Here is a 19696-nt window from a genome sequence, read left to right on the forward strand (position 1 = left end):
GCACAACACGGACACAGCAGGTAATGCTGTCATGCTTTATTTCCTTTCTTTTCAGCACAGTGTTATGGCGTTACTGTTTGCTCGCTGCAGGGTTTTATGGCTCAGCGAGAATAACTTCCGACTGTGGTTGAAGTTTAACGCTGTGGCAGCGACGTTGGTATTTACCACACCATCACTTTTCTTTTCTTTTAATTTATTAAACGTGATATTCAGAAATTTAGAGAGCCAAGAATACCAGAAGACAAATGTCCTCGGGATCAGGCCTCATGTTTATTTGTGTGACCCCTGTGTCGCTATCCATGGTGCTGAATTACTGGAAAGCCACTTTAGTTACGTGAACGTGACTCTTTATTTTCACCGCAAGACCACAAAACTAAACTCTACAGCATTTTCTTATAGCTGAGATCCCAACTGGTTGGCCATTAAATTGTGAAAACAAGAGGCTTCTAGAATCTCATCTGCTTCATCTGAGTCCGTTTACTCATCGCATTTTTTTTTCACAACAGATACGCCTTTAATTAAACATGACCACAGAGGAATCACCATACACCACAGACTTCTCCGCAGACAGGTCGTGTCTCTCAAATGGAGCACTGTCAAACAGGTACCGATGGTTTTCAGGAAATATTTTCAGAAGATACTTTGGATTATATCAACTTCCATTGCCTACAAAAATTAGGATCCCATCCTGGAGAGTACTATACAGTCATGGAGGACTACTTTTTAAAATGAGTGTTTCAGCTGAAGTTGGGTTTAAACTCAAATGGAGAGTTTTGCTCATCTTCTTCCTTTTTTAAACTTTATTAGCAATGGTTTCAAGTAGTGATTTGTGTTCCTACCAGTGGCTTTGAAGGATACCTGCTGCACTGGGGACTAGCTCCAGTATTTTGTAATCCTGTTTGGACCAGCAGTATTAAAACCCTCCCAAAAAACTCACTTCTCCACCAAAGCTGTGCCTTTCCACCTTCCCCCAAAATACCAGGCTGCACCTCTTCCATCCTGACGGGCAGTCCTGGATATCCTTCTGCCTGGATGACTGAGGAAAGGTCTTCCGGACACATACCATGGCTGACTCCTTTCACTCCCCTGCCTGGAGAGAGATGACAAATGGAGCGGGACACCCCCACTTCAACAATGGTGGCCAGAATGGGGGTTCCCACAACACAATGCGCTACATGCTGAAGAAACAGCAGCGCCACAGACGCAGGTCATCCTCACCTATGGGCAGAGTCATTCTTATCAATGCACCTGTGGATGGTGAGGTTTCAACACAATGGCTTTTTTTTTTTTGTTATTGTGATAACACACAGTCTCACCAACAGCTCTGGCCTGTTTAGGACAGTCAGTCAGTCTGAAATCAGTCCAAAATGAATGTTAACATTTGTTGGTTTTCTCATAGTTTTCAAATAAAAATAGATTATTCTGAACATTTTTTTAGATCTTGCCATAGTTCTGTCTCATCATGTTCCCAAGATTTTTAGATGTTTAGGAGCCATATTATCTTACCCCAGATCATATTATCGAAATGAGTCATATTATTTTATTATTATGTAACTGGGACAATCCATACCACTAATGGGCTGACAGATGGTTCACACCTGTATGACAGGTACGTGTCTGGTTTTTTTGTGTTTTTGTATGTTTACAGGAGGGGATGACAGTGAAGACATTCACACAGTGACAGTAGATAAGAGCCCAGATGGACGTCTGGGTTTCAGTGTCCGCGGGGGCTCTGAACATGGACTCGGCATATTCGTCAGCAAGGTGGAATACGACAGCTCTGCAGGTAGGAAAAGAGAGTGTGTATGTGTTTTGTTTGTCGGCTTCAGTGTGTTTACATCAAGGCATGTGGTGCTCTGTTTACATGTGACATTTGCTCTTGTTTATCATGCTGAGTCCCACCTGTGTCTGCAGCGCAGGCTGGACTGACAGTGGGTGACAAACTGGTGGAGGTAAATGGTGTCAGCCTGGAGAGCATCACCATGAGTAGTGCTGTGAAGGTCCTGACGGGCAACAACAAACTGAGAATGGTGTTGAGACGTGTGGGCAAGATTCCCGGCATCCGCTACTCTAAAGAGAAAACCACATGGTGAGACCAGCCACCTCATTGAGGCTTCAATATGAATTGATTTAAAAAATGTAATTATTTTTAATTAGAAATTCAGTCCTATCTTTAGATGTTTGCCCTTTAGAGTGAATTTAACAACTTTACCAAACTAACTGTACTGTACTGTATGACTACATACTCTTTGCTAAGTATGTTATCCTGTAAAGTAGACTCCAACTGTCTTACTACATGCACTGACCTTTCTGTGGCTCCTGTTTTGCAAGGCTTGTTACTAGACAGTTGCTCACACTGGTTATCTTTCTTTTGGGATATACTGTATCTAGGTTTCATGTGGCAGCAGTGGATGGATTACTGCTGTGACCTTTATGGCTATTTGATTAACTGATACTGACAGGCCTAAGTTCAGTGGATAAAGGAAAAGCAGTATATAGGAAGATTTTATGTGTGTGTAAATATATATATATCCCGTTTTACATATATATCAAGGGTGGATCTGATTCATCGGCGGATGGTGGTGGAGGAGAGTGGCCGTACACCGTCAGAGGCCAGTTCAGACAGTGCTCTCCGCAGAATCGTACATCTTTTCACCACATCAGATGACTACTGTTTGGGCTTCAACATCAGAGGAGGCAAAGAGTTTGGACTGGGCATTTTTGTTTCAAAGTATGAACATGGAAATTAGAACTGAAACATGTTTGAATGTAGCTTGTTTTCCTGTAAAAGCAGCAACTTACTCCACATAAGCAAAAATTTAATCATTAAGGCAGCGGGATAGTGTAATTTCTGTACCCAGGTTCAGTAAACACTGCTGAAGTTCCCCTGAGCTAGAAACTGATATAAGTGGCACAATAATTAAATATTAGATCATAATCTCATTGGCAGTTTTCTTTTGTTTTTATGTTAGATCAGGGGACTGTACTACGAAGCAGGATTCGTGGCTTCCTAGGGAAACCCTAGGTTTAGCTCTGGGTCTGTTATGAAGGTGGTTTACTTGTCACTGAGTTGTATCACCATGGCAACTTATGCTGGAAACTTAATCTGCTCTGAAGTAGGTTAGGTTTCAAGATAAGAAGTCGACACATGTAAAAAGACTGCTTCCTCTTTGATAAATTCTCTTAAAACATAAATAAAAAAAAGACATAGCTGCAGGGACAGTTAGAGTTTCTGTCTGACTCTTTAAAGACTGATTACACTGTTTGCCTCTCCAGGAGAGATATCTCAGCAGAAGGGAATGCTCATGAAGCCTAAAACACAGACTGATTAGTCCAAAACTAACTCCTATTGACTTATAAAGTTTATAGAGCTAACATTAATTATTTGCATTTATTAAAATTACTAAAAAAAAAGATCTTCCTATTCTCTTAGTGTATTAGCATGCAGCACATTTAACTTGCCAAATATCTGTTACATCACATACAGAGGGAGACAAAAACAGCACAGAATATAGTAAATAATCAAATTAGTTTTGAAAAGAAAAGAAAAGAAAAGAAGAAAAAAGATAAGTCCATTAGATCCTTAGTTCCCTGAGTTTTGTGGTGTGTTTTATGGGAATGGATCTGTATATTCTGTTCAATTTCTTCTCAGGTTGGACCCAGGTGGGCTTGCAGAACAACATGGCATCAAAATGGGTGATCAAATCCTTGCAGCCAATGGGGTGAGCTTTGATGACATCACCCATAGCAATGCAGTGGAAGTCCTAAAGAGCCACACCCATATCATGTTGACCATCAGGGTGAGAGGCAATGTTATTGTTAATTTTGATGCCACATTAAAGCTGCTCTAATCATTTTTTTACACCAATAAAGGATTTAATGTTACTGACAGTGAATTTCAGTAATCTACTTTCTTTTGTTTTGAAAAACAACAACAAAAGAAATTCTGTATTAGATTTACTTCTGCTTTTTCCATCACACATTTTCAGCATTGCTTTGTTACACCAGCTGTACACTAGGTGCTCAGTAATAAACTGTATGAACACAGCAGGTTTTCACTTGTAAACCACTACAACATTCTGTGTATGTGTCATAATTTATAAGATGGAAAGAGGGGATATGCAATGTCCTTCAGTGATACACATCATATTGACAAGTTTGCTAGATTTCACAAAGGCTTCCAAATTTACAAAAAAAAAAATTGTTTTAAGAAGAGAATTCATTTGATAGAAAAGTGATCATAGTAAAGGTATATCATATTTACAAGCTTAAATGCCAAAGTTTGCCTACAGAAGAAAAGTTTAGGCTAAGACATAAAAAAGGAAAAAAAAATGTGGGTGCATATTCATACAGTGGGAAGAAATGCTTCCGAATAATATATAATGTGATATTATGTTGTGCTGAGTTTGCAAATTGGTCCTTTCAAATAATCAGAAATCCAGTGACAAGAGGTTCAAGTCTGATCTCAGAAATGTGTTTCCAAACTCTGTCATGCATCTGTGCTTCAGTAGAAATCATTCCTTCATGTTTAAATGTGACAGTGGATCGAAGCTTTAAGTGCAGACACAGTTAAACGTATGAGCATGTTAAACAGCACCATATCTTCTCAATGAGCCTGCACAGCAGAGCAGACAGCTGGCTTGCAGCCCTTGAAATTCTTATGTGTCTCTGTGAGCATGCATGCGTACAAGACCGCGTCACTTAACCTATGTTGTTCCTACTTAAGCAACCGTGTGTATGAATGGGTATATGTATGCAGTGCACTGTGCTTGAGTATGCGCATGTGTGCTCTTAGCTCATTTTACTCCTCTGATCTCAGGTTCCATGTGTGAAAAACAGCCAGGGACAGCGTTCATTATTCAAAGCCTTTCTGGGATCAGGTTATAATCAACAGAAAGCCTAATTTTATGGCGTCCTGCATGGACCCATTTATGGATCAGAGACACATACAGTTAAGCAAGGATTAACCTTATGAATTTAAGCTCTCTCACACCTAGAGATATAAGGCTTATAAGCTTGAGTGTTTTCACATTGACCTTAAGTTGTATATTTTTTAGACAATTCCTTGAAACAGACTTGAGAGGCTGTTGTACACTAATCTTGATGGAACATGGCTCCTTCATTGCCCCTGGACAATGTATTTCAAGCCTTTGTCTACCCATGTACAGTTTTTTTAATACATATATATATATATATATATATGTATATATATATATATATATATATACATACATACACAAAGCAACACAGTTAACAAGTGAAAGGCTTGATTTAAACAAACTAAAAAAGAGTTATTGCTGCAAAATATGTAGCATACTATACAAGAAATGAACTAACATAGAATCAGAAATAGTAAAAAGGGAATTTAAATAAACGGTGAAGTTTTTCAGAACTGAAAACATCAAATGGTTCATCCACAGGATTATTTCTAAAAAAAAACATAATGAACAATTTACTGCCTATAAGATGTTGTGACGCCTTTCTGAGCATGTTTTCATGCCAACCTCACAGTCATCTCTACTCTCTCTGGCAGATTAACGAAAAAAAAACTAAAAGAAAAAAACAAACAAACAAAACTACAGATTCTTATTTATACACACATAGTTTTCTAATGTGATCATGTTGTCTGTTTGTATTTTTGCTGAATATATATTTATTTCTGTTTGGCTTTTCCACAGGAAGCTGGGCGATATCCTGCATACAAGGAGATGGTGGCAGAGTATGGCTGGCTTGACAAACGTAAGCTGAACTTACAAAACATTTTAATCTGATTTTAAATAGCACAAATATTGTTAAAAATTTTATTCTAAAGAGATGATGACTAAAAATGATGTAAAAAGATTTTTTAAACTGAATTAAGTATTTCGAATGACCAGATGACTTGCAATTTCCATGTTTATCTTTATTTACAATTCCACTTGTTGGATCCTCCATTGATGGAACGGCTGTCATTTGTATTCTGCTTCTCCTAAAACTCTGCCATTCAGCTTCTTTACTTGACTCAAATCTTTTTTTTTTTTTTTTTTTATACGAGTACTTCTGAACACTTCCAGGAATTAAATTAAAACACTCAAAGGCAGCTCAGTCATCTAGAATGGTGCATGATCTGATATCTGGGTCAAAACAGTTACTTTTGAGTTTCATTAGGAAAAAAAGGAATGTAAGAGCTTCTGGTTCATGTTCTACCTCTCAGAAGCTTACAGGATTATCAGGATATAAGGACAGAAAGGATTTGCTCCTAACAAACTGTGTAAAATAAGTAATGAACCTTCTTGTGCATGTGAGTGTGTTGTGTTCAGGCAGACCACTTGCAAAGTATTGTTTTAAGGTACTGCAATGGCACAGTAATATCTTAAACAAACACAAATCCAAAGCACACATAATTTTGTATTTTTTCTCCCCAGTAGCCAATAGCGGCCCTGCACCATCATCTCACAGTTCAGACTCCAACTCTTCTGTCTCCTCACTGTCCTCCAGCACCCCTCTCAGCTCGCTCAGTGGTCTCTCCCAGGTTCTTTTTCCTCCTATCTTTGGCTCTGAGATGGTAGACGTAGCCATCTCTACAGAAGATCGTTCCCGACGTCCAAGCAGCACTGAGCGAACTGCTGAAACTGCCATACAGACTGACCCCCAAGCTCCAAACTACCTGGACCACCCATTGCCAAATGGGTCACACTCTGAAAGGTTGGTCACAACAGAAACCAGCCGGACTGTGGGTGCAACAGTGCTGCTGAAAGACACAGTCATACGTGGGAAAGGAGAGGGACCAAGGGACATGGGAGCAGCCAGAGAAGGAGGACAAAGTCGGGGAAGGATGCTGCCACCTGGGGACAGGGAAGTTGAGAAACACTCACCAAAGACAGAAGCGTTGATGGCCCTGAGCAAACCACGGAAGCCAATCAGACGTTCCCAAAGTCACATCACCGTGTCAGGTGAGATCTGAAGGCTTTCTTAGAGAAACTGTCACTACGCCCTCATTGTAATGCATAAGACAATATCTAAAGAAGAAAAAAAGAAATCAGGTTCTTCTTGTTCCTTTTCATCCATCCTGTCTACCATAGTTGCTAGACTTTACATATATTACAACTTCCCCTTAAGATAGAAGCTAAGGAGAGCATGCAGTGAGTGAAAGGAGAGACCATACAGTTGTAGTAATTCAAATTTTCTTTTTCTAAAGTTTAGTAAGTTCTGCTGAATTTCCCACAGACAAATAATAATCTACATTCAAATTTTTAGATGATTTTTGTGGTTAAAGAATTAGTCTAAGGCCAATCCGTGTACTGTTAGAAATTTGTTTTTCACACTAACTTATTTTAGTGAGAACAGTTTACAGTAAACTTGTTGTATTATACAAAGGTTTTCTTGCATTTATGCATTTATTTATATATATATATATATATATATATATATATATATATATATATATATATATATATATATGTATATATTAGTGACAGCAGCATCCACACTCCACATAGCTGTTGAAACACTAAGCAGAATTTGTCCTGGTGCACATAGGCTAATTGATACAGACTCAAACTAATGATTGCCCTTTACTTTCACTTGTTGTACCTCTGTGAGAAATGAGTAACAACAAGCATATGGAAACATATCCATTCAAGCATTGCAGGGGCAGTTGAGTTATTAGCCTTTCCCTTTCAATTTATCCAGCTTGCTCATACCTCCAGGACCTGTGGGTGCCTAGGGCAAAGCTGAGGGCTGATTGGGTATTTGTAATGTATGCAGGAGCACTTTACTGTAGTGCTCTCTACAAATGAGGGTGTGTTCAGGTTGGTGTAGCTGCAATTTATCAGTACAACTGTGTTACTTTCTATAGTGGCAGATTTACTGCATCTAACACAGGAGCCAACTGGAAGAAAAATGAACAGTTTGTGCTCATAGCTGGGAGTGTGTATCACCCTGTATTATTGGCCAACAGTTTAAATATGGAGCTACCCAAAGGCTCATAAATTATGTTTTCAACACAATTTATAAATTATGCAGAATATCTTAGTTTTGCAATGGGTCAGCAATTTTAATATTACCTATATATAACTGATCTGAAGATGGCACATCACTTACAATCCCCTTTTTTGTAATTTTAGTAGAGATAGGTTTGATCAGCCCTCACACGTTGTTAATTCTATTAGGCTAGATGTCAAAACAAAATGCATCAGTATTGACCATTGTTGTCCATGTTTTTCTACCTTCAGAAGACAGAAAGAAGAAGAAAAAGCAACAGAGAGAGAAAAGTTCAGCAGAGGGTAAAGCCAGCCTTCAACGGTCTAAAACCTTTGTCAACCTGTTGTTCAAGAAAGACCGTAAGGAGAAGAATCGCTCCAAGTCACCTTCTCATCATACAGACAAAAGTGAGGATGTCATCACAGGACAGTTTTATCAAATCTGTTACACACAGCGGAAAAAAAAAAAAAGCAAATACATTTTAGACTTTATTTTATATTACCAATCCCATAAACACCCTCTGTGTTTTTGCCATAAAAAATAAAATTACATGGTTTAAAATGGCTTAGTTATGACTCCATATTTTCTTCCAATAATGTAGTCATGACCACCTCTCTGTCATAAATAAAGAAAATAGATAAAAAAAATAAGAGACCACATCTCTGTCTGTTATGACAGGAGAAGCTAGCCTACATAGAATAATGATCTATTAGCTGGTGGGGCTAGCAGTTTCTTTCCCAATTAAGGAAAGTGAATGCCAGCTGTGTCTAGATAAGCCCAGAGCAAAATCCTGGATGCTTTCACCTGCTTGTTTGATTTGGAGAATGGCTGCTAGCCCCACATATAGTCCCCAGCTGACGTCTTCTGTGTTGTGCTAGCTTCTTGGCTTTTTGGTTCCACACAGCATACAAAAAAGCACCCTGCAAGAAGGGTGAGTTCCACCAATCTTCTACTTGTAAAGTAGGAGCTGTCAGACCTCACCCTTCTGAGGCTGTAGATCAGATGTACTATCCTGCAACTTTTAGATGCATCGCAACACACCTGATTCACATTCCTGAATCCCCTCATCTGCATGTCATTCAGCTCCTCAGAGGCCTGGTAATGAGCCATTCATTTGATTCAGGTGTGTTGGAGAAGGGATGCATCTAAAAGTTAGAGGATAGTAGTTCTCGAGGACTAGACTTGGGCACTCCTGCTGTAGATTCAAACTAGGGCTAACCGGTAATAGCAGCATGACCAGATGTAATTTTGCCCATGTAATGTCTGGTAACATAAACATCTTACGGACATGTTAACTAGATTAAAAACTTACCCTTAGTCAATTGCACAGTTGTTGTTTTACTAAATGTTCTATCTATACCTCATTTTTTCTCTTCACTCCTCTTTTCTGTGTTCCCCTTGTAAGGTCTAGCATTATTATGTAATTTAGCAGTAACAACGATTTGTGGCACTCTTTTGTCTTTAGCTAACTTTGTTTTTAAACCACAGCTCCATGCTCTTCTGAGCAACATTCTCAGCCTATTGGTTTGATTGTCTTGATTGGATTAAGCTATAAGGGTGTGAATAAAGGTATAGGATCACCTCTTGTTAAATTTAAATTAATTTAATTTTTAGAAGTCTCCAATCTTTGCTGTTGATCATGAGCTTGGCAACATGAACAGGACTCATCTGGGTTGTTTTGAACTTATTTTAAAGTGGACTGAACTATAATTATAAATTTGTTTTTGTTTGGTTTGTAACGTGAATTATTTAGGTAGCAGTGCTATAATTATTTATAATAAACTATTTGTTATTTTGCTTTTATTATGTTTATTGAAAACTGGTATTCACTGTTGGGTGAAGGCCTGAGTTCCTCATTGGGCTGGACTCAGGACCGCTGCCTGTTCAGGGCTCTAGATTTTGTTAAGTTGTTTTCTTTTTAACAAGATATGGATGATAGGTTGACAGCGGCCCAGTAAGCCAAACCACTGACGGTCTGATATTTTGTAGGGTATATTGAAAGCAGTGAGTTCTTTGGATTTTGAAATTGTAGAATATCATTGTTGTGTGCTCTGCAGTTGCATTTTTAGTTACTGGTCTTGGTATGATGCTAAAATCTCTATATTATTTCTTTCTGTAAAAAACACAGCTAGATATTGGTCTTCTTTATTTATTTTTAAGAATTGTGGGGGTAAAGCTGCCATTCTTTGATTGTAACTTGAAGGGGGGGGTTGAAGCTGCAAGGTGTCTCAGGACCTGTGCCAGCTGTGTGAAGGAGCATCATGGGGTGTCTGCTCAACCAGTTAAGCTATCTGGTGCCCAAGTTCTGCCTATTTTCCATGGATCAGTTGTGAATATTGATACCTAGCTGAGGTCATTAACTTTGTTAGTGTGATACTAAGCCACACTAGGTATCGGTAGCCATTGCATGAGGGTGTGCTTATCCATTTGTGGTTAGTCACTTGTGTGTTTGCTTTACTGATTCATGAGGATCCAGTTAGATTTTGTCATATAGAACCACTATGCATGTTATCAGTAGTTCTCTGTTAGTTTAGGTTATTCTTCTACATTTGGTGGTATAAACTTTATGTGAGCAATCTCCTCTTTGTGGCTGTAATTGACTATCCAAACAAAAACTTACTATTTATGATTTGTTTTGTTGTGTGATTTCACATGTGCTAGTTAGGTCTGTTTATGAATATGTATTTGCATGTAAATGTATCAATCTGGTAATCAAGATGCATTTGTTTTCTTTATAGCCTTTTGTGCTGTTGTTGAGGACATTGTGTGGAGGCTGGGCCAACTTTGTTGAGATCCCTGTTGCTCAGGGACAGTGCTAGAGGAGGGGCCAGGGTGGCACTGGTCACCTCTGAAATCTGATTGGAAATCCCAAGTTCCACCCCAGATGATTGACAGGTCACTGGTAATGGAGGGAAACAGAAATTTCTTTCCAGTAGGAATGTGAATCACCACCACTGAGGCCGATTCGACATGCATCTCTATACGCTGCCAGCGATACGATAAATTAACAATATAGTGAAGGCCTCTATCAATATGATGCAATACGATTCACCCCTGTTATACGTTGGGATGTGATTCATTAATGATTTTTAATGATTTGACTTTATACAATGGGATTTGGTTCAATATGAGTCATGACGCGATTGACAATGATTCCACACAATACAAAGAATTAACAAGCCCACGTCTGGTTTCTAAATAACACCATGATTATTTTATCCTCTCTCTTCCCCTGTAAAGGAAGCAAACCAATAAAGCCAAAATAAAAAGAAGATGCAATTCAATATGATACAGAGGGTTTTTTCCCTAATAAACACTAAATCATAAACAAAAAATGTGTTTTTTTCATTACATTTGGTTTTAATATCATTCTCTGTTTATACAATACATTTATTCTCCTGATAATTAAAAAAAAACCAAAACAACAAAACAACACATGGACCATTTACAAACAGTCCTTTTCTAAGGTCCTTTCACCAACAGTGTTCCCTGTCTGTAATTTTACTATGTTTTACAAAACACTTAAAAAACTTACATATGCTGAATATCTCCTCTTCACTCTGACTAAGCCAAAGCTACATGATCCAGTTTAATTTAAGCAGGGGGCTAGCAAGACCTGTGACCTGTCTGATTTAGTATAGGAAGATGTAGGCATGAAGAGAAAAGCGGATATTTCCAACTTTTTGGTAAAGAGGAAGGACACAATTGAGGCAGAGACAGACTCCAGCCCAAGAGTCAGCAGCCCTGACATCTCCAAGCCATTGATCCCCCTACTACCACATCAAGTGGTGCCGACTGCTTCCCCAAAACAACTAACTTAGCTTTTTATGGATCTTTTTGAACTTGCTGACATCAGTTTCACTCTGTGATACAGATTAATAATGTAAAGATGTTTTATTTCTCAGGTCTCTCTAATATGACCACAGTTATCCCAGCAGTGTATGTATGATGTACTTAAGGTACATCAATAACTTAAGGAACTAACAAGCTTGTGGATTATCAAAGTAAAATCTTTAACTCCACAATTTCTACTTGAATGATGTTTAAAGTATTTTATATTCAATAGATATTTATTTAGCAGACGATTCTGGGCAAAGGTTGTGTTTGGTGTCTTGCCCAAGAGCACTTAGGGAAGAAGTAGCCAGGGACAGTCTCTGAACAACCATTCAACATCGTGAGCCTTGTTATCATCTTAATTTTTAGATAAGGAGCAAAGTCATCCGTTCCAGCTCTTCAGCTCCCCAAGGGAGTCCCGTGCTGGCAGCCCGCTGCCCCGACCTGAGACCCTGCAGCACGTGGAGGACATGGCAAAGAAACTGCTGAGCCCAGATGAGGTGGCTGCTGTGATGAGGCACTGTCAGCGTGTGAGTTGTTTGTCTAAATACTTTTCTACCGTGCTCCCTTTGTGTGTTTTGTCTCTCAGTGAATCAACATTACCTGCACCCCTTGCAGGCTTAAGTATGCTGTGTTGTTCTCTGTGTTGTGGAGTGTTCTTGGTAAAAGATGTGTCCAGCAGCTGTGACAAAAGACGGATTTAGTCTGTCATTTAGGATTAGGATTGACTATCAGCCACAATTTGAACCTTCAGTCTTGCTCATCCCATTCAACAATAAAACGTCTGCAGTTGCTTGACCAGTGCTTTGCCTTATTTCAGCACATATCAAGTCTACTTGCAGCATAGTGTGGCTTACCTGTCAATACAGCAAAGATAGAAAACAGAGTGCAGGGGGGCTTGACAGGTGAATATTTAAATTAAACAGCAAATCAGATAACCAGCTCCCAATGGTATAAAGCTACTGTCCTTGGAAAGAGGCTGTTGTTATTGCACGTTTCTTTTAAACATCCAGCCGTCTGTTAACACAGTATTTCTACTATAAATTTACTTTTAAAAATTTCTGCAACAACACAATAAATGATAAATGAACAAAAATGGTTCTTCAGCTAAGAAGTGTAAAATCAAGTCAGCACCTGTCTAGTTGGCTCCTCTTTTTATCGTCATCAATTTGTGCACTCCTAATTTTTATTTATTATTATTATTTTATTTTTTTACCTGCAGTTCTTGTCTGACTCTGTGATTGAGGATTTGGTGCATCCCCTTTTGGCAATCTTGGACAGGCCAGAGAAGCTGCTTCTTCTCAGAGAAATAAGGTGAGCTACAAAGTAAGATACACTTTTACAATTATACATACTGTACAAGTGTGGGTTGACTTGCTGTGATTTCATCTTGTGCAGAATGCTGATACCTACCACTGAGTTGGGTCGTTTTGACAGCATGGTGATGCCTTTTGAGTTGGAAGCATATGATATCCTCAAGAGTCGCTCTAGTAAGCAGAGGAATCCATCTAATGTCACACTTCTGTTTTAGCTTATATCCAAGTCTGAAAAAACCAAACCAAAACAAGTAACAAACCAGACATTTATGGAAATCAGTGATAATTTTGGTTATTTTTTTGTAGTGCGCTCTCCAGCTCTGCGCTCCCCTCGCAGTGGAACCCCTCGACGTCACCTCATCACCCCAGTCCCAGGTCAGTGGGTTGCATCTCTTCCTCTCATCCTCTTTCCTCTTTGACCTCTGTTATGTTCTCCTTTCCCATCTCATTTCACAGAAATATGAGCTCCCCGGTGGCTACATTTTCCCCCTTTTGCTTTGTCTCATATTCATAGTTTAAAACTGAAACACCTGCACACACAAATTGCATCCTGTCCTTGTCAAGCTACAACGGCCAGCTCACTTCCCGACCATATCAATACAGTCAAACACTGGCATGCACAACCATCTCTGGTTTCATGTGCCTGTGCTGAAGCTTGTATTTCAACTTTATGACCTGCAGAAAAGGCTGGAAAATGCTGTGCTTGCACACGTGATACTTCAACAATAAAAAGATACTTGAAGCATTTACCTCATTGACGAGTTATGGAGACACAATCATTACTGATTTACTGACTGCAGTCTTACTGTCTGAGGCCACAAGTCAAGGCTCAGAACATGAGCATAATGAAAACAGATTGATGCAGACAAACTGTAATCCAGGTCCTCCTCTCCGCCTGCACAATATACCCAAATAGCTAACCCAAACTCTTGGAGTATTTTTATGGATAATGTAGTTTCCATGTTTTGACAAGAAAAATATGTTAGAACCAATGTTTCATTTCAGCCGTTAAATGAAATATAGTCACATTAGCAATAATCTAGTATCACAAACCACCAGTTTACGGGTTTGTTTGAAATGTCTAGTAGAAAAGTATCATGGTATTTAGCACCCGTATGAGTAAAGCTGAATTTATTGTGTTTGTCCAGACTACAGGGGTGGATTCCACCTCCAGCCGGTCCAAGACACACTGCGGGACCGTCAATTAATTGAGGAGTTTGAGAGACTTCGTTTGGCAAGTCAACAGTCTGGTCATCTGCCACCATCTCGTGCCTTCACTCCCCTGTTGGATGTCCCTGTGGACAGCTATGCATTCTCTACTGCACGCTCCCGCTCTCCAAGCCCCTCCCTGACCCACAGCTTCCTTCTTACAGAATCATCACACAGCACCCAAAGTGGACGCCCACCTCACCGTTCCCCAAACAGAAGAGAAAACGGGTCTCCCCGTTATGACGAAGTATCTTCGTTGTCTGTTTCTGACCGTGGGGATGCCATCCCTGAGCGAGGGAGGTCACCTGTAAGGAATGGTCGAGGCAGAGCGAGGAGGGAGGACAGTCCTGACAGCATAGCTGGGAGGCAGAGCAGGCACGAGGGCTACACGGAGGTCAGTGTGAGGGTCCCCTCACAGCGGAGGGGCAGAACTCCTTTGGCTGATGTATTTGATCCCCATAGAGAGCAGAGACCCTCCACAAGCAGAGGGAGTCGTCAGCAGATAAATGGACACTTTCAAAATGGTTATGAAGTGAAAAGAAGAGAAACTCTACCACCTGAGGAGTATGAAATCACCACTTTGACCATTTCCAAGGCCAAGCAGTCACTGGGTAAGTACAAGTTAAAATGCATATATTTTGTGACTGAAGTTAGGGCAGATGTCAGGGCGTTGCTGCTAAACCAGGAAGGTTTTTAAAGAATGACCTGCTTTAAAATGAACTCAGAAAAAAATTGAGAGAGTAAGAAGCTAGTTTGAGTCCAGGTGTGCATAAACAGGTTACTGAAGGGGCCTACCGGGCACCCAGTAGCATTAAAGACACAAAAAAGACACATAGGTGGTAAACAACTAGAAAAATAAACAAATCAACAGAAAAGGATGCAAAACAAGAGAAAAAAATTACTAAAGTTACTACAAAGAGACAAAAGGAAGAGATGCAATATGACAGCAAAGTGTGACACAAACTGACCATGAAGGTCAAGGTAGAAAACAACTGTAAGTGGTAAAAAAAACAAAGAAAACAAAACAGAAAAATACTGAGTAACCACAAAAACAGAATAATAGGCACAAAGAGGCGAACAGCTACTCCACAGACAAGTTTAAAGGCATTCCAAGGACTACATAAAGACATAAGTTGACCATGTTTTAATGTCTTTCAGTCTGAATATTGTTCTCCCCTGTTATTCTTGAACTGACTTATTTGTCCAACATCTACTATTATCAAGCAATTCTCCCATTTACTGTTTGACTTCCACTTTCTTTACAGGTATTAGTATCTCTGGAGGGGTAGAGTCTAAAGTTCAGCCCATGATAAAGATTGAGAAAATCTTCCCTGGAGGAGCTGCTTCTACTAATGAGGCTCTGAAGGTGAGCATCCAGAGTATCAGTGCTTTACAAATTGCCTGGGTTTCAGATGACCAGAGAAAGCTTGAAAACACATGATTCTATCTAAAGACTAAGGTAATAAGTTGCAAGACCAAATAATAACATTTTAATTTAAAAAAAATAAATAATCAGACATCCATTCCTGGTGGAAGTGTATTCTAAACATCTTTCAGACCCCTGTCTTGTGGTTTTTCTTGTTAAAAGTATGCATTGATAGAGAAGCTGAAAGTGTGCAATGAGAAGGAAAAAGAAGAAAAATTTAACGCTCATTTGATTTCCATTTCATTTCCTTGTAAATAATAACTAGACCAAACAAATTATAAAAATGAAAAGAAGCTACAATATTTGGTGATGATGTGACCTTCTCGTCTGATCTGCTGCGGGCTGGCAGGTGAGAGAGTGGAGCGTTTATGCGTTACAAGTGATCAAACAAATGTTCTCAACTATTGAAAAGAAAAGATTTTTCTATAATATGTTCTTTCTCTATAATATGTGATTAATTGGAACTTCCATTCTGGCTAAAAAACAGAGGGTTGGAGATGTGACTGAGACGCAGATAAATGCCCACTTGCCTGTTGTCTCAACCTCACACCTCTCAACTAGACAGGCCAGTTTCCCCTATCAGCAACATAGCTTAGATATCTTCTGTTACTCTGTGAACCTCATACTACTCTGCAAAGGGAAGTGAGACCAAGATAACTTGGCGTTTACATGCATCTTGTCTCCTTAGGCCCTCATGATTACCACTGAGTAATGCTCCTTTGTGTGTGCATATGCAGCCATGTCCTTACATAGTTTCTTTTCTCATAAATCTTCCATGTTTTTTACCAGTAGAAATCTGGACAGGAAGGAGTCATGTATGTATTGAGATGGTTCTGTAACAGGGCTAAATCAGATAGTGAGTCATAACTGGTTGTTCTGTACCCAATGATTGGTGATATGATAATTTGCAAAAAGTTAACTTATAAAATATTTTCATTTTAAGTAGATAAAGGAGTATAGTTAAATGTCTTTAATTCTATGGCACAAAGACCTTAACTGTAACATTTTTGAAGGGTTTAAAGCTGGATTTATATATGCATAGCCTCTGAGTAAGGTCAGTTACGGCGTCACTGCCGTAGGCTCTGCTGAGGACTGATGACATCAGTCTTTAAGACCAAGATTAGAAGGATAGCTTTGTAAATAGCTTTAAGCAATGAATTACGAAAAAATATATTTTATTTATCAGGAATTTAACATGGAGGCCAAGTATTTTTACTTCCCAAGCTTAAATTAAAATAATTTGCAGTATTGCAATAAATACCATGGCCTACAAGCATTCAGAGGAGAACCTCCTAAATAAATGGCTGTAAAGAGGATGGGACAGATTAGGTTGTGATCTATTTAATTCAGATGAATTACTTTTCAGAAATGGAAAAGCATTTTTTAATCTCCTCTTTGGTTAAATGGATTCTAAATCTTTTGACACTGGTCACACGAAAAGCCGTGTGGATGGTGAACACCAAACTGGCGATTTGTAAGAAAACCTGTTGGGATAGGCAGCACAGATCTAACCTTTTATATAAAACAAATGGGTTTACACTTTATTAGAAAGGACAAGCTGGTAGAGAAAGAGGGAGAAAATAATGTTTGTGTCTAATGTCTGGAAAGGAAAAAGGATTAGGAAAAAAGACCTGATTGGTGAAGATACAACAATAGCTATCGGCCTCGTGTGTCTTGGTGTTATGTGTTGCTAACCTTCACTGAGGTTGAGCACAATACACAGGTGCATCCTCAGCAAACACTGATGACATCAGAGGAAGTTCCTTTCCTCAGGGCTCGAAAGATTTGCCACTCTCAGCTCGCATCCTGCAGGAAATGGCGAGCAAATGCTTTTAAACCTTCTCTACACGTGGTTATCTCAGTGTATGTTCTTTTTTTCACTGACCTTGTGCTGACGGGGAAACTTTATATGTGCAATAGTGACATCTTTCACTGTGAATATATTAAAGTAATGGGAGAGCCCCGATTCTTTCTGGCATAAATTATGTTATCACTAAGGGAAACAATCACAGCAGATTTATAATGTTGCTCTGGAAAAACAGATTGCTACATAGAGAGAGGAAAATGTTTCAGAGAGAAGGGAAAATTTACAATTTATGTATCATAGAACAGATATCTTTTTCTTTTCTTTTTTAACTTATCTTTTTACATGTCTTTGTATCTAAAGGCGGGGTATGAGCTGCTGTCTGTGGATGGTGAGAGTCTGCAGGGAGTGACTCATCTGCATGCTGTGGATGTAATTCGCCGCGCCTTCAGCAACAAGGCCAAAGATCCAATGGTTTTTGTGGTCAAGGTCCCTAAGGTCCCTGCCACCCCCACCAGTCCCAAAAGGCCTGCTGAGTAAACTTTGTGAACCTCGACTGTTGGTTGGACATAAACAATAAAAGCTGCAACTTCTTGTGGAACTAAAAAAAAAACCAAAAAAACCAAAAAGAAAACATAATTCCCTCCTGAAAAAAATAAATATAAGGCACAAAGCCATTGTTTTAAAGATTGTTATGGATCCATTTTGCTACAGAGAAATGTAAGATGAAGTCTAAATGTTGCAGATGTATGAGTTTTATAACATTCTTAGCTTTTTTAGCAAACATTTAACAAATGCATACTTGCACAAGATCTCGACTTGGGTCCGTAGGCAAGACCCTTAATGCTACTGCCTAACCACTGTAAGTCGCTTTGGATAAAAGCGTCTGCTAAATGACTGTAATGTAATGTAATGTGAAGGGTGTTTGATGACAAGTTTATGTTATTCATAAGCCTGTCCTTGGTTGAAAGTGTGCCACTAAATGGCAGCCTTGCCATGACCTCTGAGCTATATCTGACAGTGGGGCCAGTGGTCTGCACTTCACACTTCTCAGTCCAGCAGCCCTGCAGGATTGCCAGAGGGAGATTACCACATCCTGTGTTATAAGATTTATAGATTTAAACTCAGATTAAACCACTATATTATGTCAAAACTGATAGTTTGGTTTTAGAGGATGTCTCGGGGGATTATTGCAAATTGCTGCTTAATATTTTTTAGCTGCATTTTTTTTCTTTTTTGGCAGAAGTACTTGTACTCTGAAGCAATCCACCACTTTAGAGGTTTAATTACAACATGCGGTGGATTGAGTTTATGCAGACATGTGGAGGAGTTGGAAAAACATGTCCATGAGAAATTCAGGACATGGAGGCTGATGGCACAGTTTAGATCAATGTAGGCTAGAAGAGATAAGGGCAGGAGCATGTAGAGTGCATAGTGCCTTACTTCTGTGAAAGCAGTGGGAGGAATACACTGACAGTGTTTCTCAGAAATGGCTACAAGGTGAAATGTTTCAATCCCTGCATGCTATTAAAGTTTAAAGATGAAACCACGTGTCTTTTTTTGAGTTATTACAAAGCACAGTTGTTCATTCAAGTTTAGAAGTTCTTTAAATTTTTTTTATATTTTTGCATAAAAATATTCCGCACACCCTAAATGTAATTATAGAAAATCCCATTGATTAAGAAAGAATATTATATATTAATATTTAATTCAGAACAGACAAAAGAGATCGTCAAATGTTTCCTCCACTGCTCAACAACAATCCCAGCTCATGTCAGCTGTTCTCCACCAAGTCCATGAACTACCTGGGAGGGACCCTGATTTCCCTTCCTGAGTCCTCAGTTTGCCAGAATTTCTTTGTGATCAACCAAAAGTCCTTCACCTTGGCTGTACTGAATTCCTCCCATGCGCAAGTTGCACAAGTTAAAACCCTCCCATTAATTTTAACTTGTGTAACCACTGCTGCTGCCAGCTTTTTGGCCATCCAGCTGTTTCAGTTGACCTCAGAACAACCAAGTCTTCCTCCTACTTTAGCTTGATGGCTTCCCTCTTCCGGATGCCCAGCAACAGATCCTCTGGTTGCTGGCCACAGCTTCTGGAAGTCACATCCACTATGGAGGCTCTGAATTTGGTCCATTTAAATTC

The 19696-nt window shown here is 39.2% G+C and overlaps 1 protein-coding gene across 2 annotated transcripts; it reads left to right on the forward strand.

The window, feature by feature from the left end:
* The first annotated feature begins 574 nt into the window (after nucleotides 1-574).
* Nucleotides 575-19060, forward strand: pdzd7a (PDZ domain containing 7a). Of its 2 annotated transcripts, XM_042010982.1 has the most exons (16): nucleotides 575-604; nucleotides 983-1257; nucleotides 1649-1786; nucleotides 1915-2089; nucleotides 2555-2731; nucleotides 3653-3800; nucleotides 5679-5739; nucleotides 6405-6932; nucleotides 8214-8369; nucleotides 12166-12326; nucleotides 13019-13110; nucleotides 13195-13286; nucleotides 13419-13487; nucleotides 14261-14932; nucleotides 15587-15687; nucleotides 17915-19060. In XM_042010982.1, the coding sequence occupies exons 2-16, from the start codon at nucleotides 1065-1067 to the stop codon at nucleotides 18089-18091; spliced, it is 2940 nt and encodes a 979-aa protein (XP_041866916.1). In that variant the 5' UTR covers nucleotides 575-604; nucleotides 983-1064; the 3' UTR covers nucleotides 18092-19060. The 2 variants fall into 2 exon arrangements, with proteins under 2 accessions (XP_041866916.1, XP_041866915.1); XM_042010981.1 differs by lacking the exon at nucleotides 575-604 and having other exon boundaries at nucleotides 926-1257.
* Nucleotides 19061-19696: the final 636 nt, after the last annotated feature.

The sequence above is a fragment of the Melanotaenia boesemani genome, chromosome 16 (assembly GCF_017639745.1).
Source record: "Melanotaenia boesemani isolate fMelBoe1 chromosome 16, fMelBoe1.pri, whole genome shotgun sequence".
Taxonomy (NCBI): domain Eukaryota; kingdom Metazoa; phylum Chordata; class Actinopteri; order Atheriniformes; family Melanotaeniidae; genus Melanotaenia; species Melanotaenia boesemani.